Below are 20,504 nucleotides of genomic sequence, written 5' to 3' on the forward strand. Positions count from 1 at the left end.
TTGTAACAAAAATCTTTGGCTTGAGAGCCTTGGAACAAACACGATCGGAAGGCTTGCTCACATGGCAGACGGGATGAGCGAGCGCTGACCGACAGAATGATAGAAATACTCACCAACTGTCATGGACTCTGGCAGAGCAGATGTTGGCAGTGTAGCACTTAGCGGGACAGACAGCGCCAGTGGACTGGACTCCGTACTGAAATACATCAATGCGTCACTATTGCGAATGCAGGTGGCTAAAGTAGATTGTAATAAGTGTCGAGACTCCATCTTCGCACTAACACGTCGTACATACAGCAGAGCAGATGCTTACTTCAGTGGCGGCTGCGATTCGCAGCTATCGCAGTTTTCCACTGGACCCGATGATGCGCACTGAGCGGGAAAGGCCGCCGAGTCCTCCACAGAGTTAACTGAAATCAAAACAAGATGTCATTTTGTGCAGCCTGTGGAGTTGTGGTACAAATGTTCAATTTCAAAACTAGCCATAAATAAGCACTTAGGTACAATACCTGGCTGTGGGGTGGTGGGACTGAGGGGGATGAGGATGTCCGAGCTGCTGCGGTCCATCAGTACCTGCACTGGGCTCCACGTGGACACGCTGGACAGACTTCCAACCACCATCCTAAAGAAACATTTGGAACTCAGTCAAGCTGGGGGCGAGCTTTCTTGGCGTCCTATTCATCTCAATTAATACAACTCACTGGTCATTGCTTCTCTGATCCTCCTGGATTTGAGCTCTGCCCTTGTATTTTTCCTCCTCATCCTCCTCGTCGTCATCTTCCTCCTCATTATCTATGCTCTTTCGGTCTGGCAAAGGAGGCGTAGGCAAGGGTGGCGTACGAGAGTGATGGGGCGAGCCCACCCAAGTCAGCGGAGCGATGTCATCCAGCCCGTTGTGAGAAGGTGACTCTTGGAACGACGGCTCCAGGAGATCGATGCCTTCCTCCACGCTGCTTTGAACGGGATCGGCCTGAACTTTGCTAATTCCGCCAATCTTGGGGAAATCGTTGTCGCCCTCCTCCTCATCCCCTGCCTCCAGATCGTCATCAAAGGAAATTATGTTGGTGATTTTCTTTTTCCTCCGCCGCTCCTTCCTTAGCCCAGAATCTAGGTGGAAAAAGACAAAAGGGCCTCATTGAAGACATTTTTACAAACATTTGGGGCATTCCCAAACTTCTGGAACTTCTTAGTTTAAAAAAAAACTGTACAAAAACATTTGCCGTTCCGAGCCTAAAATCTCTCCTGTGTATTCGCAAGAATTATGAACCTCCATTTTCAACCACAGTTTAAATTTTAAACGTTGCTCATGCTGTTAAGTAGAACACATTAAGGGGAAACGGTGTCAGCCAGGCCCAGTGGAATGGAATCGGGCAGACAGCTAAAAGAGGTCAAACACGAAGGTCTGGACGGTTGGATGCTTTATTGCGGACACCGCTACCCGCTGCAGCATTAGGATGGAGACGAGTGCAAATGAATATTTCCTGTCAGAAGACAAGTCACATGCTGCTAACCACATGTGGGCTAAATCCGTAATGACTAGGATTTAGTCAAGCAATATATCTTCTGGTTTTCTATTGGATAATGTAAACAAATTTGCAAACTTACCAGCAGAGGTGCTGCGCGGCAGGACAGGTAGAGGGTCCGAGGTTCCGTCCACTCTGGGGCTGAATCCTGGCACTACAGAGGTCGCAGTGCTGATCTCTCGGAGGAGGCTGCTGACCCCCTGCGTGGACTCCTTCCACAGGCTGCCGATGCCCTGCGTGGACTCTTTGAGGAGGTGCGTCATGGTGGAGCCGCCGCCTTTTGTCGGCCCACCGTTCAGGTCGTTGTTGTCTATGTTGATGGCGAAGAGGATGGAGTTCAAACCTGCAGAAGGAAGGGGAGGAAAAAGCAAGTCATTACCGAATGTTCTTGTTAAAACGGCTGCGACTTTTCAACTTGCTCAAAAGCGCTTGCTCGGCACTTGTGAAAACATTGGGAGTAAGCTAAAACAAAAGCCAGCATAAGATCAGTCCAACATATGAATATTTTAAAGTTTGTCCTCACTTGCATGCGATTTATTTATCAATAGTTCAAAGGGGAAGCACAAAATGAACATTCATCTTCAGTACCCATAAAACAGTACAAACGGTTTGAACTAGTTCCGTTTTTAGTCACAGAACTTTAATACCACAATGCTGCAGTAATGTGATGGATCACAAAAAATATCTATTTTACTAATCCTTACAAATAAATATACAAAGATTTTATTAGCACACTGTCATTTAATAGCAGTTACTTGTGCTACAAAATGAACAACAGTCTAGCCGCCAATTATTTTTGAAAAGATGGGTTGGCTATCTGAAAAAAAAATATTTTCCTCTAAAGATCTCATTAGATTTTGCAGAAGTACCTATTGTTGTGGTTTACAAGAGTAAAAGTACCTACTCATGTCTGCTCTCGTTTCATTGACTTCCTGAATTCCACTTGCCAGAAAGTGTACTTAAGTGCCCCGAAGGCAGAAAACTTGGAATATGAAATATGACATTCTCAAACTCACCTGCAGCCATCGTAGGCAACATACTGGCTCTCTCTTCATCAAGTATGAAGGCCCAGTCTTCATAGTAAGTGCTAGAAAAAAAGGTGGCAAATGGCTCAAATCAAAAGAGTGCATTAAAATGGACGCACATAAATCTCCTATTTATTGCTGCACACTCGGAGAAACAAGTTTATGGATTTTTCATCCCCCAAAAAAATGCTCCCATAAAGCAACGGTGCACCAACCCGAGACGCGGTCGGTCAGCGAGTAGTGTGTGCAGGTAGCGTTCCAATGAATGCTCATTAAGAGCACAGCGCATCCAGGCCCGACCCCGGCCCAGCTCGGTCGAGATGTGACGGAGGGTATAGAAGCGTTGTAGCTCATGCCGGTTGAGATGCTCCTTCACGTAAAACCAGAAGGTGAACTCTGGAATGGAGGGGAAAAGACATGAGGACCCCACAAAGAGCAAAATTAATCAACGAATTGATTAAGTCAGAAAAATATATAATTGCCATTAACATACACTTCACTTAAGATGCACCTTATGACATGTTTAAACATTCAGACAAGTGATTCCTAATGGCACAATGCAACTCATTTGCATATCATTAGCATACAACTCCAGAACACCGTGGAATTTACGTCTGTGATGGGTTTGGCTTCATTAGACAGCTGCAAAGCCTCAAGTTCAAACACAGGCAAACATTAGAAATGCTAATCATCACCAATGAGCTGGCAGCCATTACAGTGGAATTAACAGTAAGTGCATTCGTAAATATTCTGCAGTTTTATGCGGCCCTAATGGTGCCTTAAATGGCAAGCAAAAGAGGATTCCGGAGGCTGTTATTCATAGAGTAACAGTTCCTCATGAGAAAGCCACAAGCAGTGGAAACAAAAGTACTGTACATAAATATAACCCACATGAAACTTCTGCCAAGGTGCCCGTACAGCCGCTTTCTTTAAAAAAAAAAAAAAAAAAAAAAAAAGAACATACTGAATTCGAATGATATTAATACGAAAGCAAATACCCAAAAGTCGATATAGTTTTAATTTGTCTGCTCATCTTTTTAGTGTCGTTACACTTGCCCAACTCTACCTGCTTCAGTTTTGCTGCTGAAGCCTGCAGCCTGCTTGAGGGCGGCAGCGGTGAGGGCGAGACCTCGGCTCTTTCTCAAGCCGTGCTGCAGCACCGCCTCAAACTGGGCGCAAAGACAGATGACCCTGCAGAGGCAAGGAGAGGATGGTTTAGCGCTAATAAATACACTGGTGCCTTCAGACGCAATTTTACGTAAAGCTGTAAATAGCCGTTTGGGGGGATGGCAAATACACACCTGCTGTCCGAGTCCGTTGCAATCTCTTTTCTGCCTCCAAAGCGGATTTGGCACTGGGACGAAAAGAGATGAATGATAAATGATGCCACATAATATTAGCCAACAGGGGATATACAAATGCAAAATGACTTTTTTTAATGGCTTGTGATTATGTCTCTGCCCACTTAACCTAGTGTGAAATAAAACAACCATGTCAATCTTTTGCTAGTGCCTATAACCATGTCTAAAACCTTTTTACAGATTTTGATTAGTTAGGTCATTTCTCTAAAAATAACAGAGCTAAACACAAATAAAATACAACAGACTTTGGAAATGTGATCTGTACTAACCTGTTTGACAGCATCAAGTAACCTTTCCAAGAGGTTCTGTCGCTTGGCGTCACTTTGCACAGTGCCTACAAAAGGTGAACAAAGGCAAAATTGGACTTTGTGGTATTTGATTTTTTAATTTCTTATAGGTCAAAATGAAATCTATTAATTGAGAAGTCAACCTCATTTATACAGCACTTTAAAACACCCACCACTGTATACAAAGCATGGAGTAAAAATGTGTCATACAATGGTTAAAAGTTAAAACAATACATTCATGACATAAAAACACTAAGACATTAATTAATACTAGTTACAATATTTGGTGGACAAAAAGTAATTGCAAAATTGCTGATACATGTCAGTGAAAAATGTATTAATTTTATCAAAATTTCATTAGACTTGTCAATCAACCAATGGAATAATCAATTGATAGGTACAGCCTCATTGGAAATACAGTCTTGGGTAGGCTGGTATTAAGCACATACTTTTTATTTCATCATTGGGGAGAAAATATGTATCATGTGATGCACCAAAACAATGTTTCATAAATACAAGAATAAAAAAAGTCTATCTTTTAAACTGTTATACTTTTAAAAAAGAGAACTGCAGTGTCATCCTTGGGCCCATCATACATTGTTTAGGATTAATGAAGCAAGAAATAGCTCAGACATTATTTAATGAGAATATATTTTCATTTCAGCAAGTTCATCTTCAAATTCTGTAGCGTTGGAATGCAGACATGTTTCAAAATTTGACAAATTAAACGGTGTTTTGTAGTAGAAACTGGAAGCATTTATACTAATTAGTCGTGCTGAAAAACCCGTGTAAAATGACCAAACACGTTAAACACTGTTTTTAAAAAGACGAGCTAAACTTACCGTTCATTATGACGACAAGACTTCAGGCGTAGTAACATCCAAGCTTGACGCTTCTCCGTCGGTATTATTCATTCCTTTTTGTGTTGTTTATCACCCACCGGCTTAGTTAGGGAGGGACCGGGCTCATGCTGTCTCCGTAGCCTAGCTTGACCCGCCCCACGGCGGATAGAAAAGCGATGCTCTGTCGGTAAGTGGAGAGGCCTTACCGGTGGTGAGTCGCCGGGGTTAAGTGACCTCCGCGGAACTGACATGCAAGCGTTGAGTGTGCCAAAGTTTGCTTGTCGAAAGCCCCAGTGAAATGTCAAAGTCACGAAGTAAAATTTTATTACATGATAATAACTGTAACAGTAGCGAAAACCGGAAGCGGGTCTGTTAATGAGAGCCAATTCGTGTGTGGGTCACGTGATAAAACGCAGCTGTCATGTGGTCTCGCTTAAGTCATCATGGGAAATGCAGTTTTTCGCAGTCCTCGTGACGTAACAATTTTAACGGGGCGTTTGGACTAAATCAAAAATATTTCCTGAAAATTTTGATTTATTAGATTCTAAACTGCTTTTAGATGTTGATGTGTGTACGGCTGTTTGTGTCTATGTGCCCAAAAGATTTTAATACCATCAAAAAAGTTACATAAATATATTATACTTGAACTTGATAAAAACCCATTATCTTTATTTTATTTTTTTTTACATTTAAAATGGTTCATAATATCTCTGCCTGATCTTTGCCTTGTTATCTTCTGGAGCACTTTGTTAAAGGGTCCAAGATGCGTATCTTATCAGCCAGATAAGACCATGTGAACTTATCTGGACCGGGTTGTATAATCATTACACGCTTTTAACTGTAAATAAGTTATTCCCGACCAGTCTTCTATGGTGCCATGAGGGAAATTATCTACAAATGCATCTTTGTTCATCTTTCTATGTCACAGACATGGCAAAACAACAAAATACTCTTCCAATGACTTTCAATAAATTGCACTGCTGGGTTAAAATATTGAACAGGCGAGACGTTTTCGGATGAGTGCATGACTTTGTTTGCAAGTTGGTACAATCAGAAATCAAAGTAAATACAAATGAAAATTCAAGATCAAGACAAAATAAGAGTGAAGCATACAATGGTCTAAATAAAAAGAAACCTCGTTCAGCTTGACAAGGGTGCAAATCCAAAATTTGTAAGCTTTGTTTCTTCTTTCGATACATAACAGAGATAACTCGAAATGGTTCAATAAAGGTTTGGATGCCAATGTCAAGGATTAGTTCATATTGACAGTGTCTCTCTCACAAGTTGTTTTGATGATGAGGCCATGTTGCTGTCATAGATCGTGAAAAGTGATGACCCTTCTGTGATTGGCGCTCGCTTTCCCGCCGGGGATTCTCTGGTCGAACCGCCATTCTTTCTCAGAGAGTTCCGAATCCCGCTGGAAAGCTGGTTGGACACGCGCCTCACCACTCGGCTGAGTCCTTTATTCCTCGGTTTGATGAGCCCCACGTCGTCCTCCAGTTCCTCAGGCGGCACGTCGATGTTGCCCGAGTACCAGAAGACCCACCAGATGAGGCTGAGGAAGATGACGATGCCACCGGCGTAAATGAAAAGGTCGTGGATGGCCAGGCCCCCGAAGACCCCCACCATCATGATGAGCACGCCGAGGATGTCGTGAGCCACGGCGAACCAGAAGGAGCACTTACAACGGCCCACTCCTGTGTATCTTCTCTCCACCGCCGCTTCCATCTGCACGGAGGTCGTCGACATGATCCTTGAGAAGATCAGAATCAATCCAGATGTGGATCCCCCGAGCAGCAACGTGTGCTGCGAGTCGTGTTGTAGCTCTCACAAATTCTGCAGTAACAACGGTCGAAGTTCAGTGTGCACATGTAGTTATCAACAAGTCGCACTGGCCAGCTGACTTGAAAAAAAAAAAAAATGTTGAGTCATCATAGTAGCGTCATGGTTCACTCGTCTGACTTCCGAGCAAGCGTGGGGCCAATACTCAAAAGAGGAAAGTCAAAACAAAGGTGTGTATACATTTCGTGAAATGCAATGAGTTCAATCCTTGTGTTAATTTTATGAGGCAGATGTGCAAAGCACTCATCCACCGTGCCGCTTAAGATCTTGGAGAAGACATTATGAATCATTTCTATTGATTGAATCTAACTGATGAGTTTTTTTTTTTTTTTTTTTAATCAATACATGCCATTATAGTCAAGCCACTTGGTAGTAACACCGACGCCTCTGCTTCTGTTTCAATATTGGCATCCAAACCAAGCCCACCACTACAAACATCAGTCCCACGGACACACAGCCAGAAGCAACAGGTCCCGCTTGGACCACCTTACAGAACTGCAACAGGAACAGAACCACTCCCGCAGCTGACATCAGAGACCCCATCACAATGGAGATGATAGACTTATGAAGGTAAGCCCAATCCGAGGAAGCCGGCGAGTCCAAATTCGGACACAAGCTACCGGAGTCATCAAAAAACACCATCTCATCATATCCTTCCATTGAGTCCACTACACAAATAAAAAAAGCTTCCAATTGAATCATAATCTGTCACTATCAGAATCATCCAGCTGCCTCCCGATAGAGAGCGATATCATCTGTCATGTGTTGCCCAGAAAGCTGTTGACACATTGTAATTCCAGATGGCCCCGCACCACACCCACATAAAACAGCTCATCATGGATGAATGAACAAGACACACCCACTCTATGACAGATGATTGGTCACCTCGCTCCATCATCATCATGTTTCGTTTTTTTTTTTTTTTTTTTAATATTAATACCTGCAAGGTGTTAAAAGATGCAAAGCCATGACAAGCAGGAACTGCTCAAGCTTGAGACGAAGCCCACTGACAATAGAGGAGTCGCCCGCCACACACAACAGCTGCTACGTGTACACAGCTCAAATGACATCATTGGCTTGAAAGAGGTTGAGGCACTTGGGGGAGAACGTAAAAAGGTGTCAAAAAGCATTATGAGCAATGTTGACATTAGTGCAAGATGGGCAAAAACAAGCAGTCAAGGGCCACAATTGATTTTTAGCACACATTTAGTAAGATCAAAAGTGTTTTATTCTGAGATGTGAAACCTTCAACATATTGGCAATGTTAAAATATACTGCGCAGTCTAAAAAAAACAAATCATTTCATTTTAGGTTTTCTTTTTGGTTTCATAGTCCTGCCAGTTTTCATTTTGAGCTGTTTGCTTGCATGTTTTTTATCAGCAGGTCTGATTTTCTTTTGCTGTAACAAGACAAAATAAGAAGAAAAAAAAAAATCAATGTGAGAATTCTTATTGGACAATTGAAATGTTGTGGTTGTGTGCAACACTGACCTTCCGTTTAGGTTTTTTGTTCTCTGCCTCGATAGGGACCAGCTGGGGAATTTCTTCATCATCTTCCTTAACCTTCCTTTTCTTTGCCTCCTTTACAGGGGTTTGTTTTGTGTCCTCAAGATTCTCTTCAGCAGCAGACTGATGAAACACAACAAGGCAGTTATTACACAACGTTCTGAAGTATTTGACCTTCAATCTATCCTCACCTCTGCCTCGGTAGTGTCTAGCTTCGAAAGCTGGCTCAGATTTGAATTGTAGATGGGCAGGGCCACGGATTTTTCACTCTTTAAGTGAATTATCTTCAGCACTGGTCCCTTCTACAACAGGCATTTAGACAAAATGAGTGCTGTGGTGGAAATCTCTCAACATAAAATAAAGATTCGTGAAACTATAATGTGGTCATTGTTGCTATCCTTACCATGCGTATTTTTTCCGCCATCGTTTGGACAGCCGCCTCGATGTTCTCCGTCAACTCATCAGGGGTCATGGCGGAGTGGCCAACACGCGCCATGCTGAAAAACACATTACAGACAATGTAGTGCAATTTTTCCTTTATGTTGATGAAATGCATGGTTAATAGATGTTAAATTGGGTGAGCATTTTAAACCAACCTGCAGGGTCCGTTGTTGTTGACCTTCACAGTGGTGCCCATGAACATTTTCTGGATGTCTCTGGCCAGATGTTTGCTCAGCAGGTTCACCCCAAGTGGCTCCCTGGATACAAGGAAAGATTGTCAGCTTAAAACTTTTGAAGATTGGGAAAATAATTCCTCAAAATTTTTTAAAGCTGACCTTTTCTTCTCATAGAAGTGCTTCCCAAGATGGGACGGCAGACGGCGGCGAATGCGGCTGTCAGCGAAAAACATGTTGAAATTCCCCAGCAGTCGTAGTTTAGCCTCGAAAGGTTTGTACTCCGTCTTCAGGATTTTGTAGGGGATTATCTGATAAAGAATACTCATTAAATGTCAATCCAGACTTATCCATAAGGACTTTAAGAAGTGAATGATTACCTCTGAGACATTTTTAACTCCCCTTTCTTCCAACAATTTCTTATAAAACCTGACGGTTTGATCTGTGGTCATTTTAGGCTCATCTCTGGTGAAGAGGCAGATACTCTCTGAGTCTGTGCGTGTGCTATGAGGTAATGGACTGATGAGAGGACAAAAGAGCACTGTTAAATCTAAAAATAACATAAAATTAAGATTTATTTTGCAATGCTAGCATTTTGGTAAGTTAATTACACTCGCTGGACATTACATTAGGTACACCAAATAATGATGCAGTGCAGATAGAGAGCATTTTTGCATCTTTGCACATTGTCTGGACAAAACACGGTGATGGGTCCACTTACATCCGAATGGTCTGCGCCTCCCCGGGGATCTTCCATAAGGTGAAGAGTACGCTGATTTTATGAAAGTCATCCGTGAATAGCTTTTTTTTGGATGGCTTGGTTTTGAGGAACGCCTGTAGAGCTTGCACGGCCTTTTTCACCTATGGATAATAATCACTGGGTTAAATAACAACATAGCCAGTCATATTCGAGGCCTGTATTGGACAAGATTTCAATCGTTGGTTAGCTTTGCAGCTAACAGATACACGAAAGCCCAATATTATCACAAATCTGTATACATACTTGTCAACGCAGCATCTACCTTAACAACCTAGTAATGGTAAAAACCGATTAGTTTAAAAGTTTTACCTGCGACCGGTCCAGTTCAACTACTTTGTCGCCCATGTTGCTTTCACGTGTGCCTACACACGCGCATGCGTACTGCGTAGTACTTGACGTCAGAAAACGTTCAAAATGCTGGTGAAAACTTTATTTGTACGACAAAAATTGACAGGTGTTCCTCGGTTTACGACAACATTCCAACGACAAAGACGTAACGCGAATTATCATAAAACTAACTATGCTAACCATAATTTTAGCAAATATGTCCTTTACTTTCTCCTTTTCAATTATTTTTAATGTTTTATCTTCAAACGTTTGGTTCACATGCTGGTATTATTGTACTGTACAGCCCAAGAAGGTTGAAAAGTTTGAGAAATAAACCCTTTGTAACTGGCAAAATCACTCAAAAACAAAAGTATAAAAATAATTAAATTACAATAGAAAATGATCATTGGTGAAAGGTACAGTAACTATTAACAAGATAAAGTTTGGAGTTTAAAATATATTTAAAAAAAACACATTTCAACTCAAGCGTCATTATTATTTTATTTTTTTATGTGGCTTAGTTATGCAACAGTTGCATGTTTGTTTATGTGAGCGTTTGTTCGTCCTTGGTTTATGAGAGTAGTGTGAGAGACTAAACAAACTGTTGGCATGGCAACACCTAGCAAATAAAATATCCAAAGGACTTATACACTCGTTCTTAAAAATGGAAATTCATTCCTCAAATTTGAATTGATCGGTGTTGTTTTTCTTTGTAGGAAACAAAATGATTTTTTTTTTTGTCCTCCTCAGACTCATTAACACTGCATCCATCCCGATAGTAAAAGCCAGCCGACAGCGCTTTCAGCTATGTACTGTAGCTACATTAGTGGCATAGCAGAGCTCTCAATATGAGAGCACTGGACACTGTCTCTCACTTTCAAATGTTCATCATAAAAACTGATCCAGTCTTGTTATTTTCTTTTGACGCAATTAATTCCCCTCTTTGCTCCTTTGTTGGACATTCTTCTCTTTAGCATAGTTTAGTGTGAAGAGAAGTTGCTGTTGTGGTTGGCCCTGGCAGCATTCCTCCTCTGGTGGCAAGCAGAACAATCACACAACTTGGGCCACTGTTGCATTTAGTCTTTTTCAGGCACCAGCTTCAGCACTTTTCCGATGGCGATGGTTTTGCCTGGTTGGAGGAAAAAAAAGGTCTCATAAATAATACTTAAAATAAAATTAAAAAAAGGCAAACTCATCGAGTGGAGTGTCCTTACCTTCATCACGGAGCGTGAATCGCCCCATTTGAGGAAAGTCCTTGAAAGTCTCCATGCAGATGATTCCCGCCGCCCGGAACCTGGCGATACAAACCTGGTCCTGCTTAACAAAGCGTGGCCGTGTTTTACTTTTCTCCCCAGTCTTCTTGTCCACCATACAAATTAAGGCCTGTGATAGGGATGGAAGTAAAACCAAAATATTAAAAAAGTACCAATATTCTGCTGTTAGCTCAATAGAACAAATCTTACAGTGCTGGATAAAAACAAAGTGCCAGAATATAAAACACGTGCTTCATTGAGGCAGCCTGTGCGGCAACTTACTGAGATTTGCACCTCTTCAATGCAAGTATGGAGGTGAAGGACTGCATTGTAACCAGGACAAATGATCGATTTGTGCTCAATGATGACAATCTGAAATGAAAGAGGACTCAAAACTTGCAATACAAATGACTTGACAATTTCAAAAGGTTTGCCGGACCAACTCCTTCGGGATAGATTCAAGAATTTTAATTACTAGTTTGTTCGTAACCTCAAAAGGTTGCACGTTGCGACCGTCGCAAACCGAGGACTCCTCGTCATTGTAATCAAATGAGTCACCTGAGCGTCAAAGGTGCGGCCGGTGTGGCAAAGGTTATCGGGGCTGCACAAGATGAAACCGGGCAGGATCTCTTCTTCCTCGATGCCCTTGAGCCTCATCTTCAGGTTCTCCCCGGGACATGCGTCGTCAGTCTCCACCTCATCGCTGAGGAGGCTCAGTACTTCCACTATGTGCTGAAAATAGGGTTAGAATTAGACATAATGGAGATAATATTCCTGACAACTTGACAAGAACGTGAATACATCTCACTCTGTTTGGCATCATGACCAACTGCTGGGCTTTGCAGATGGTTCCAGACTCCAGCTTCCCAAGAATCACAGTACCCATGTCCTAAAACAAACACCATACTCTTAGTTTCTTGCTGTTCCTTTGTGCTGATTGTTAATTTCCTACAGTAAGTCATTATCAATATTATTTTATATTAAAATATCAAAAGAAAAAGGAAATTCTTCATCTGCTCACCTTGTACTTATCTACAATGGGAAGTCTGACCGGGCCGTTGATGGATCTGGTGAAGTTTGGCAAATTATCCAAATGGGGGATAAATGGCAAACCCCTGGTGGAGAGCAAACATCAAAGTGGTCTTTAAAATAAATTTCAGTGAGTCAAATGTCTGTAGCTATCATGCAAACAGTTCCACTTACGTGTACCAGGGACATTCGGGGACGGGTTCCTTGAGGTTGGCACCTGTGAGTCCGGAGCAAGGCATAAAGTAGATGTCCTTTTTGGGGTTGAAGCCAACCTTCTTTAAAAATGGCACCAGCTTTTCCTTGCACTCTTCATACCTGCCAGCAGATAGGAATCATCTCAAGAGCCAGGCAGGCTAACCGCTAGCCCACCTTCTGCATCAATCACAGCCACGCTGTGTTTACCTGTCTAGGCTCCAGTTGACAGTGGGGTCGTCCATCTTGTTGACCAGGACAATGAGATGCTTGACACCTGCCGTTTTAGCCAGCATGGCGTGCTCCCGGGTCTGTCCACCTTTTTCAAAGCCTGTCTCAAACTCGCCCTTTCTTGCCGAGATCACCTAACACAGCCCAGGGAGAAAGCAAAGTCCACATTTGCATCATGCAAATATAACTTCAATTAACATTTCAGTGTATCTCACCAGGACAGCCAGATCGGCTTGCGACGCCCCTCCGATCATGTTGGGGACAAAGCTTTTGTGTCCAGGAGCATCCAGGATGGTGAAATGTTTTTTCTCTGTCTCAAAATATGCCCTGCCCACCTCCACCGTCTTGCCTTTGTCTCGTTCCTCCTGATTTGTGTCCAGAGCCCACGACAAGTACCTGCAGCCACCATGAATAGTCAATGAAGACACATATTCATGATGGTAATCTATTTGATAATTTTTTTGCTTTTTTTTAATCAATCAAATTACCAACTAAACATGATTATGGCCTGGTGTAGGAACGAATGCACCCTCACCATGTCTCTCTGTTTTTTTCTTTCGCTTCCCTTTCATATTTTTCCAAAGTTCGTTTTTCCACCATTCCAGTTAAATACCTGAGAAGAACAAGCACAAAATGCAATAAAAATGATGTAGGTAGTTTTACGTCCCTCAGACAGAATGCATCCCATGTGCATCAACTGCAGATTTTCTGCACAATGTGCAAGTCGACGACTTCACAATGTTTACTCACATGATCTGTCCACCAATAGTTGATTTTCCAGCATCTAACAGCCAAATAAAAAAAGTTATAGTTATAATATTAAACTGCCAAATTGAATCCAACTAACAGCAAGCTAACGTTACGCACCCACATGACCGATAAAGACAACATTCACATGTTCTTTCTTGGGGGCGTCCGGCGTGGAAGGTGCCACTTTCGGCACAGGCATCTCTTCCTCTTCCTCCTCCATGATCATCTCCTCATCCTCCTGGCTGTCACCATAGGGCTGACAGTCGCCCGTCGCCCCCGGACGCTCCTGTCCGCCGCCTCCCCCGCCTCCTCCCGGCTCATCGTTCTGCTCCCATGTCTCTTCGTCGGCTGCCATGTCTGCTTCTGAGCCGCCGTTCTCCACCGGAGCTGCGAACAAACCAAACCCACATTTGTTAGAACTTTTTGATTTGATTTGAAATAAAACAAAATCCTCGGGTGTGCAATGGGAAGTCTATTTCAGATGTAGAACACTATCGTTGCATCATAACATTCACACAAGGCAGTGCTTGTGGTTCACCAATGCGAGCAATCCAAATAAGGATCACTATGTGAAACTTGAACAGAGCCCCATGGCATTCCGGAATACTTTGATGTTTCCAACATTGCTGGGAGGAAGCAGCGCACCCTGGTGCTTGACTACACACCGCCCGTGTAAACGTCATGCGTTTTTGTAACCTGACGACAAGCACATTCCGTGTTTAGAGTTCATTCATTGTGGATGCATACCGACTGTCTGTGCCACCTCCATGCTGCCAACTTGATCAGGCGTGTCTTAAAGGAGAGAAAAATAAAACCGTTTTCAATCATCATTTGTCGTCATCACATTATGTTGGCCACGTTAACTGTCATGAACGGTGACGACACGAAGTCGACGTGTTGCAAGCGTGCGACTGAAAGGCTAACTTTAGCTACATTAGCAAGATAGTTAGCAAGTTGGGCTAAGTTCCTAAATGCTTTCACGTAACCTTACCGTCGGATGGAGGAATTCCCGCGGGCGTGCTTTGAAGGAAGCTCGGCACGAACACCGGGGCGTTGAGGTTGGGAACAAACGGCTTGGCGTTGACGTTGAGTGCGGCGAAGGCGCACGGGAGAGCCGCCGAGGCGGCAGGGGCCTCGGCGTCTTCTTCCAGCTCCCACGAATCCGGTGCCGTTTCTCTCGGGTCCATCGCTCCTTTTACTAGAGCTGAGAAGCTAACCTGAGCCGGTAGACCTGATCAATGTTTGTTGTTCTGCTAAAAAGTCGGTTCGTTGCGAGTAAATTTAAACACTTGACAGCGCTGTTGGTGAACTTCCCATTGCTATGCTGCTTTGACAAGCATATGAAGCGCGCAGCTGACCGGAGTAGCGTTTAGTCCTTGTAATTCGTGTGGACCACCGCTAGAGGTGACCACCGATCCCCTGCTGGCTGTGAACCTCGGCTTACGACGGGACTCGGCGTAGGTCAAGTCATATGAGATCACATTGAACATCATCTCTAATTTATTTTCTCAAACCTTTAACAAACTACTAACAATACAAATGGAATAAATACATTAGAACAAGTCAGAATTTTTAAATATTCCTAAAAAATACGTTTAAATGACTAGAGTTGAACAGCTAACTGTGCTAATAAATATATCACTAGCGTTGAAAAGCTAAGTGTGCTAATAAATATATCATTTTGCAAAGCAAAAACATTAAACTCCTTGGAATTCATGAAAATTGAATAAATAGAGTAGTAAAAAACTATAATGTGACTAAAAGAAAACAGCTAAATGTGCTAATAATGTATTGTTTGTCTCGTTTACTCTTTAGCATCAGTGATACCTCCAGCTGTGATGGCAAAAGATGCCTCTTTCTCAGGCATATTTGGGCTGCAAAAACAATTCAAGAAAATTGAAAATGATTCATATGGAATAAGAACTGATTATAAAACAATGCATACCTGTCAAATATTTTGACAATTCTCATCTCAGCACGTCCCTTCCTCAAGCTCAACCTTGTGGTGGACGCGTGGGCCAGGATGTGGCCGCCGATCGGCTTCTTCGGATCAGCTTGGAATCTAAATAGGGGGGAATATGGGCAAATCTGCTTCGTCAAAGTTTCACGAAATGACAATGTGTCTTTCCTTACGTCATCCCTGCGCCAGGATCAGCAGTCATTTGGTTGGTCACAAACACAGCAACATTGTACTCTAAGGAGGAAAATAGAAAATACCTTCATAATATGCATTATTTTATATTGTGTAGTTTTCTGGAAGCTACACTGTGTTGGTTCAGACCTTCAGAGATTTTCTGCAGCCTGGAGAGCATAAGGGCCAGTTTCTGCTGCCTCTCTGCCAACTCACCTCGACCCGAGAAGTCAACTCTGAACAGGGCCATGATGGAGTCAATAATCTAATGAAGACACGTGTTATTAGGATATAAAAACAATCAACTATTGATCAAAGTTTTCATTACCAAAAGCTTGAAGATTCCTGCTTCCTCATGAAATTTAGCTGCCACAAAGTCCAATAGCTTCATCTGATGCTCACCTGAAGGAACAACCGGAAGTGAATGGGATGAGATGAAACACCTATGCCTCATGTAAAGCATCTGTGATGCATATTCTTACTGGTATACGCCCGAGCATATAGAACGTTGTCAAGGACTTCATTGTGGTCCAAATTAAACCTATCGGCAATGTCTCTCAGTCTATCTGGGCGACTGCAAAAGACATTAAGGGCAATAGAAACAGAAAAAGAAAAAGAAATTTTTGTTCATTCCAGCAAGGATACAAAGTGTGCTCTGTGTCAATAAAGATGACTTTCCCACCCGAGTAGCCATTTTCTCCTGGCAGCTGAGCGGTGACTAGGACAAAAACAACACAGTATTATTTATTGATATAGCATTTGCGTTTTGTTGTTGTTTTACGCACCGCAAAGTGTATGAGAAAGCTGTGTTTTTCCTGTACGAAACTCTGCAAGATTTTAATAAAGTAGATATTAAAAAAATGGACAAAATTATAAACATGAGCCTAAAAAATAATACCCCACCTCCAAAGGCTTCTGTGATAGCCATACTCTCCATTCCTCCACCCAACAACTTACTAGTAGATAAAAAAGCAAGTTTGTGACCCATTTATAAACATATTTTCTTAGTAAAATGATGACTAAATATAATACAAAGTCATGTCTTAACTCAAACTCCTGACTCCCGGTTGTGATGTGGAAAACGATCTTCCTCTTGACACTGTACTCAAAGGCAGTCTGGAAACCATGATTCTACAAGGACAAGAATGATCTCAAAATTGATAACTGCTCGATCTAAATCATGCCAACAGTTTGCAAAACATTAGCTTAGTGATTTTTACAAGCATTTTCCCAGCAGCTTCCTTAATTTTTTCCACTTTTGCTTCAGACAATCCCTTAATGTTGCACAAAGCCTTGCGTGTCATCATTTGAATTCCCTTGACGGTGCAGATGCCCACGGTTTTGAGTTTTTGGATATCTGCCATATTCTGTGGTGACAAATGGGAACAGATTTGAGGGCATTGTTTCATATCTAAACTTTGGTTTGGTGAGGAAATTAGAATTGTTGTTACTATTATATTTACTTACTATCCCATGTTGTTGTAGAAGGTCAATGTCTTGGAAAATGGAATCCTGCTTGAGGGAAGACAACGTTTTTTTATGAGAAATTAATTAAATTTCAATTTTAACATTTGAATTCATACATAGGGAGACAACGGTTCTGCTTAGCTTCACACATCCATCCATTTTCAGAACCGCTTGTAAAGGTTCGAAAAGTAAAAATGCATTTTACCTCCTCATCCTGAAATGAAACACCGTCCTCAACATTTTGGTCGTCGGAGAATTTCATTGTGAATACTATGTTGTCAAAACCAAGTAGAAATGGTCAGAAATGTCTTTAGCTACTGTAGCACAATTAGCTTTAGCCGAGATAATATTATGAAATTAGCAAAAGACTCTACACAGTATTTCAAAGTTTAACAACAAACTAAGTCCAATGAGTAAATACTAAAATATTATTGATGTTATCAATATTTATGACTTTTTTCATCCTATTATCGTAGGATTTGTTAGAAATTACTAAATATCGAAAGTTTACATAAGCACACCTCGCGGAGGGAAGTGATGATATATTCAAGTGAAATGGGATTTTCGCATTCCAATAACTAGTTTCGCCACCAGACACAATAAATGGTGAGTTCAAGTGCAGGTGGCGATTGGTAGTTTCAATTAGGGAATAGGTGGTAGTTTTTCATATTGTTAAATACACGACTGTATACAGTTTTGGACAGCACCAATTTCGATTATAATTATGGTTTGGTATCTTTTTTCAGTAAACTTTAGCTACCACTTGCATTCTTGACCAATCATTTTTAATTTGTTGCTTCTAATTGTAAATAAATACCTGTAGCCATTTTTTGCATTGTCGTGCTCTCAGCTACACAAGTCTGCTTAGTCAAGCTATCGAGCATTAAAGCTGAAATTTTTAACAACACATTGAAGTAAATCATTAGTAGTTTCAAAGGACTAAACATTCTTTTTTCCTATATAAGGACCTTTTAATAATTTTCAAAGTACAATGCAATGCTGAACAGGGACAGAAAGGCAACACACAGAAAAGCCTCATTTAGCTCACAGATGCTTCAGACATGTTTATTTCCTACAAACAAATATTGAATGTAATTATGGCATTTTTGTGACAAGTGAATGTCAATAATGTCACACACACCAGTGTTTAAACTTAAACATATCCTACAGGTGCAGAAATGTTTCAGAAAATGTTCAACATTTTAGAACACAAACTACCTGTAACCTTTTCCTGTGTTATTTTTTCTTTTCATTCAGTGAAACCTCCTTTTCCTGCTTTCCCCTCAAATGGCCAGGATGATATATTTATTCATACAATTATATCGATTAAAAAAAAAAAAAAATGGAAACCAATAATCCTGAAAACCAGTCTCTGTGATTAAGGGGAGACAGTGAGACAGATGCCTTCAAACACGTCACCTTACCACTGGATCAGACGAGGCAAGAGTGGTGGAGTGACCTAAAAGTTGCATGACTGGTGTGAAGCTTAGGCCTCCTTTTGTTTGTCGTTACAGCAGTTCTTTGCATTTCTTCACAGTCTCTCTGTCTCCCCTTGCAGCCACCAGATTCCACCATGTTTGTGGAAGAAGACTCCAGGTTTTAATTGGGCAACACACATTCCTCAAATCTTTCCCGGGGCTGATGGCATCAAGCCTGGCATCCCACCAGACATACCGGTGTTGGGCCCCAATAGGATCTGAGAGGAAATATGAAAATAATTCCATTTCTTGTCATGTTTAGATGTTATGTTGTTATAAGCAAATCACCTGTCTCTGCTGCTGTAGCTGCTGCTGTTCCAGCTGTAGCCGCTCTGTCTCAAACACGACAGGCAACACCAGGATCATGAAGGAAGTCGTTCCCACCCAGAGGGCCGAGCGAGAAAAACTTGAATAAGTAAATGGAAACCATCAGAAGGGTGGAAATTGAACAACAATGCAAAAAATGGGTCAGTTGTCGCTTGGCTTAACTAAACACATGGAAGCAAGTGTACCTGTAAAACTTTTTCGCCAGTGAGACCGAACACTGTGCTGAGAACTCAGCAGCTGTACGAACTGTGTCTGGAAACATCTCTGTCAGACCCCATAACCTCTCCAGCAAGGTCTCATCAATCTAACAGAAGAGGGAAAAAAACACCAGCACATTTTAGCTCACCTAAATCTTATTTTCAAGCAGTAAATAAGTATTTAATATAATATTTATAAATAATAATGCCTAATACACTTAGTCGTTAATTCGTAATACTTCAGTAATTGGCAAGAGCATAAATGTGCCATTAAAGATTAGATATCCACTTTTGTGTTTTTTTCCCCGGGTAGTGCTACGTGGTATTTTAGTAACGTAGAAATATTATGTATATAATGACTAAATACATGTTGGAAATGGTAACTTAATCTGATATTCTTCAAGCAGGGAGCTGATCATCTTTACAACAGTTCTAGCAAGAACAATCAAACAAATGAATGAAACTTTATGTTTAGTAGATAAATTAAATAGATTTAAATTGAGAACTAACATCATCATCGTCGTCGTCGTCAATTTCGTCCTCGGGGGGCCGGGTAGCCACCGGGCCCGCAGCCGGGGAAAGCTCTTCGATTCCGGGCATGGCTCCTCTTCAGTCCCGCTAGGAGAACGTCTCGTCGGTCAAGCAGCGGGCAGGACAACTCAGCTCGACAGACGATATAACGTCGATTGGTAAATTGCCGTAGTTTTAACAACTGCCAAGTTGCTCAAAAGAAAACCTGCTAATGCTAAGAAGCGTGCATCTATGCAAGTCTGAGGTCACCAGCAGAACGCATGCGCGTGTGCACTTCCGTGTCGGGTGACGTCAGGTGGCAAAGGTCATTTGATACTTCGCATAAATTGCACAGCGTCGTCTAGCGTCTGGTGTCTTACTGCAAACACTGACGTCTTGAATAAAATACACACGTCTCTTTTGTTTCCTTCAGTCAGGAACAAAATATCCAAACACCAAACCATAAATGTTGAGTTCAATTATTTCAAAATGCTTGAAACAATTGAGCAATATCGTTATTGCTATAACTAAAGATGCTTTTTGACCAGCAGGGGGGGTGGTCGCTCCATTGTCCAACAGGTCCGTGCTTATGAACCTGTAACACACATACACCGAGAAATTATTTTCATAAACATTTATTTTATTTTATTATTTCATAAACGGGATACTGACAGTTTTCTCCACGTGTGTAGTTAGCAGTTGTGGAATTTTTATTTAAATTGGTTGGTTAGAAATATTTACAAATAATACAATTTAATTACATTAGAACTTGTTTTTCTTGTATAACCATATCTACTAATGACCTCTTAGCCTATCCGTCTGTTTGAAAAATCACAAACGTTTGCACAACCCT

The 20,504-nt window shown here is 41.6% G+C and overlaps 6 protein-coding genes and 1 long non-coding RNA gene across 14 annotated transcripts in view; 1 reads left to right on the forward strand and 6 right to left on the reverse strand.

Moving 5' to 3' along the window:
- snx29 (sorting nexin 29) overlaps positions 1-5,449 on the reverse strand; it is an 85,825-nt gene extending 80,376 nt beyond the window's left edge. For 4 of the 5 annotated variants that reach the window (XR_007489251.2, XR_007489252.2, XR_007489250.2 and 1 more), the window contains exons 1-11: positions 5,039-5,448; positions 4,179-4,243; positions 3,850-3,902; positions 3,615-3,739; positions 2,764-2,944; positions 2,540-2,610; positions 1,606-1,866; positions 702-1,107; positions 510-622; positions 314-410; positions 114-196 (exon numbers count right to left, since the gene is read on the reverse strand). Coding sequence is in view for 1 of the 5 variants with exons in the window: in XM_049759184.2 (XP_049615141.1) it covers positions 114-196; positions 314-410; positions 510-622; positions 702-1,107; positions 1,606-1,866; positions 2,540-2,610; positions 2,764-2,944; positions 3,615-3,739; positions 3,850-3,902; positions 4,179-4,243; positions 5,039-5,045 (1,462 nt within the window). In the remaining 4 variants the exon portion in view is untranslated. Of the gene's footprint in view, positions 1-113; positions 197-313; positions 411-509; positions 623-701; positions 1,108-1,605; positions 1,867-2,539; positions 2,611-2,763; positions 2,945-3,614; positions 3,740-3,849; positions 3,903-4,178; positions 4,244-5,038 lie in introns of all 5 variants that reach the window. The other variant, XR_007489253.2, reaches the window with a different exon arrangement.
- A 606-nt stretch (positions 5,450-6,055) lies between these two features.
- LOC125991351 (transmembrane protein 238-like) lies at positions 6,056-7,210 on the reverse strand. The gene has a single exon (XM_049759198.1). The coding sequence runs from the start codon at positions 6,785-6,787 to the stop codon at positions 6,296-6,298; it is 492 nt and encodes a 163-aa protein (XP_049615155.1). The 5' UTR covers positions 6,788-7,210; the 3' UTR covers positions 6,056-6,295.
- An 875-nt stretch (positions 7,211-8,085) lies between these two features.
- rsl1d1 (ribosomal L1 domain containing 1) lies at positions 8,086-10,210 on the reverse strand. Its single transcript, XM_049759196.1, has 9 exons — positions 10,069-10,210; positions 9,721-9,860; positions 9,380-9,518; positions 9,162-9,310; positions 8,982-9,083; positions 8,789-8,882; positions 8,577-8,687; positions 8,371-8,508; positions 8,086-8,279 (listed from the first exon to the last, which is right to left on the reverse strand). Exons 1-9 carry the CDS (start codon positions 10,102-10,104, stop codon positions 8,178-8,180), a joined length of 1,011 nt encoding a protein of 336 aa, XP_049615153.1. The 5' UTR covers positions 10,105-10,210; the 3' UTR covers positions 8,086-8,177.
- Positions 10,211-10,568: 358 nt separating this feature from the next.
- On the reverse strand, positions 10,569-14,931 carry gspt1 (G1 to S phase transition 1). Of its 2 annotated transcripts, XM_049759186.2 has the most exons (14): positions 14,533-14,931; positions 14,289-14,333; positions 13,659-13,928; positions 13,542-13,575; positions 13,327-13,404; positions 13,007-13,187; positions 12,771-12,925; positions 12,543-12,683; positions 12,361-12,454; positions 12,148-12,228; positions 11,898-12,071; positions 11,622-11,711; positions 11,301-11,469; positions 10,569-11,215 (listed from the first exon to the last, which is right to left on the reverse strand). In XM_049759186.2, the coding sequence occupies exons 1-14, from the start codon at positions 14,726-14,728 to the stop codon at positions 11,163-11,165; spliced, it is 1,761 nt and encodes a 586-aa protein (XP_049615143.1). In that variant the 5' UTR covers positions 14,729-14,931; the 3' UTR covers positions 10,569-11,162. The 2 variants fall into 2 exon arrangements, with proteins under 2 accessions (XP_049615143.1, XP_049615144.1); XM_049759187.2 differs by lacking the exon at positions 14,289-14,333.
- Positions 14,932-15,278: 347 nt separating this feature from the next.
- Positions 15,279-17,716, reverse strand: dmc1 (DNA meiotic recombinase 1). 3 transcript variants are annotated; one of them, XM_049759193.2, is made up of 14 exons: positions 17,661-17,714; positions 17,345-17,409; positions 17,140-17,184; positions 16,893-17,039; positions 16,721-16,803; positions 16,576-16,628; positions 16,458-16,499; positions 16,318-16,390; positions 16,155-16,246; positions 16,001-16,074; positions 15,823-15,937; positions 15,675-15,735; positions 15,487-15,603; positions 15,279-15,415 (listed from the first exon to the last, which is right to left on the reverse strand). In XM_049759193.2, exons 2-14 carry the CDS (start codon positions 17,399-17,401, stop codon positions 15,346-15,348), a joined length of 1,029 nt encoding a protein of 342 aa, XP_049615150.1. In that variant the 5' UTR covers positions 17,402-17,409; positions 17,661-17,714; the 3' UTR covers positions 15,279-15,345. The 3 variants fall into 3 exon arrangements, with proteins under 3 accessions (XP_049615150.1, XP_049615152.1, XP_049615151.1); XM_049759195.2 differs by lacking the exon at positions 16,893-17,039 and having other exon boundaries at positions 17,661-17,716; XM_049759194.1 differs by having other exon boundaries at positions 15,889-15,937; positions 17,345-17,678.
- Positions 15,559-16,353, forward strand: LOC125991356 (uncharacterized). Its single transcript, XR_007489258.1, has 2 exons — positions 15,559-15,706; positions 15,791-16,353. It is a non-coding gene; the product is annotated as an uncharacterized lncRNA (long non-coding RNA).
- A 461-nt stretch (positions 17,717-18,177) lies between the features above and the next one.
- Positions 18,178-19,953, reverse strand: tomm22 (translocase of outer mitochondrial membrane 22 homolog (yeast)). Its single transcript, XM_049759202.2, has 4 exons — positions 19,652-19,953; positions 19,130-19,248; positions 18,906-19,023; positions 18,178-18,835 (listed from the first exon to the last, which is right to left on the reverse strand). The coding sequence occupies exons 1-4, from the start codon at positions 19,739-19,741 to the stop codon at positions 18,761-18,763; spliced, it is 402 nt and encodes a 133-aa protein (XP_049615159.1). The 5' UTR covers positions 19,742-19,953; the 3' UTR covers positions 18,178-18,760.
- Between the last annotated feature and the right edge of the window lie 551 nt (positions 19,954-20,504).

The sequence above is a fragment of the Syngnathus scovelli genome, chromosome 21 (genome assembly GCF_024217435.2).
Source record: "Syngnathus scovelli strain Florida chromosome 21, RoL_Ssco_1.2, whole genome shotgun sequence".
NCBI lineage: Eukaryota > Metazoa > Chordata > Actinopteri > Syngnathiformes > Syngnathidae > Syngnathus > Syngnathus scovelli.

What these genes read in the sequence shown, in the direction of transcription:
- rsl1d1 (XM_049759196.1), bottom strand. Translation starts at nt 10,104, where the DNA reads ATGGGCGACAAAGTAGTTGAACTGGACCGGTCGCAG. An exon ending in CACTTCTATGAGAAGAAAAG is followed by an intron (nt 9,084 to 9,161) that starts GTCAGCTTTAAA and finishes CCTTGTATCCAG; the next exon opens with GGAGCCACTTGGGGTGAACC. An exon ending in TAGACACTACCGAGGCAGAG is followed by an intron (nt 8,509 to 8,576) that starts GTGAGGATAGAT and finishes GTGTTTCATCAG; the next exon opens with TCTGCTGCTGAAGAGAATCT.
- tomm22 (XM_049759202.2), bottom strand. Translation starts at nt 19,741, where the DNA reads ATGCCCGGAATCGAAGAGCTTTCCCCGGCTGCGGGCCCGGTGGCTACC. An exon ending in CTGGCGAAAAAGTTTTACAG is followed by an intron (nt 19,024 to 19,129) that starts GTACACTTGCTT and finishes TACTTATTCAAG; the next exon opens with TTTTTCTCGCTCGGCCCTCT. An exon ending in AGCTACAGCAGCAGAGACAG is followed by an intron (nt 18,836 to 18,905) that starts GTGATTTGCTTA and finishes ATTTCCTCTCAG; the next exon opens with ATCCTATTGGGGCCCAACAC.
- gspt1 (XM_049759186.2), bottom strand. Translation starts at nt 14,728, where the DNA reads ATGGACCCGAGAGAAACGGCACCGGATTCGTGGGAGCTGGAAGAAGAC. An exon ending in GGGAATTCCTCCATCCGACG is followed by an intron (nt 14,334 to 14,532) that starts GTAAGGTTACGT and finishes CTCTCCTTTAAG; the next exon opens with ACACGCCTGATCAAGTTGGC. An exon ending in CCATTGTAGATAAGTACAAG is followed by an intron (nt 12,229 to 12,360) that starts GTGAGCAGATGA and finishes TGTTTGTTTTAG; the next exon opens with GACATGGGTACTGTGATTCT.
- LOC125991351 (XM_049759198.1), bottom strand. Translation starts at nt 6,787, where the DNA reads ATGTCGACGACCTCCGTGCAGATGGAAGCGGCGGTGGAGAGAAGATAC.
- dmc1 (XM_049759193.2), bottom strand. Translation starts at nt 17,401, where the DNA reads ATGAAATTCTCCGACGACCAAAATGTTGAGGACGGTGTTTCATTTCAG. An exon ending in AAGCTGCTGGGAAAATGCTT is followed by an intron (nt 16,804 to 16,892) that starts GTAAAAATCACT and finishes TTGTCCTTGTAG; the next exon opens with AATCATGGTTTCCAGACTGC. An exon ending in ATTGTCAAAATATTTGACAG is followed by an intron (nt 15,416 to 15,486) that starts GTATGCATTGTT and finishes TTGTTTTTGCAG; the next exon opens with CCCAAATATGCCTGAGAAAG.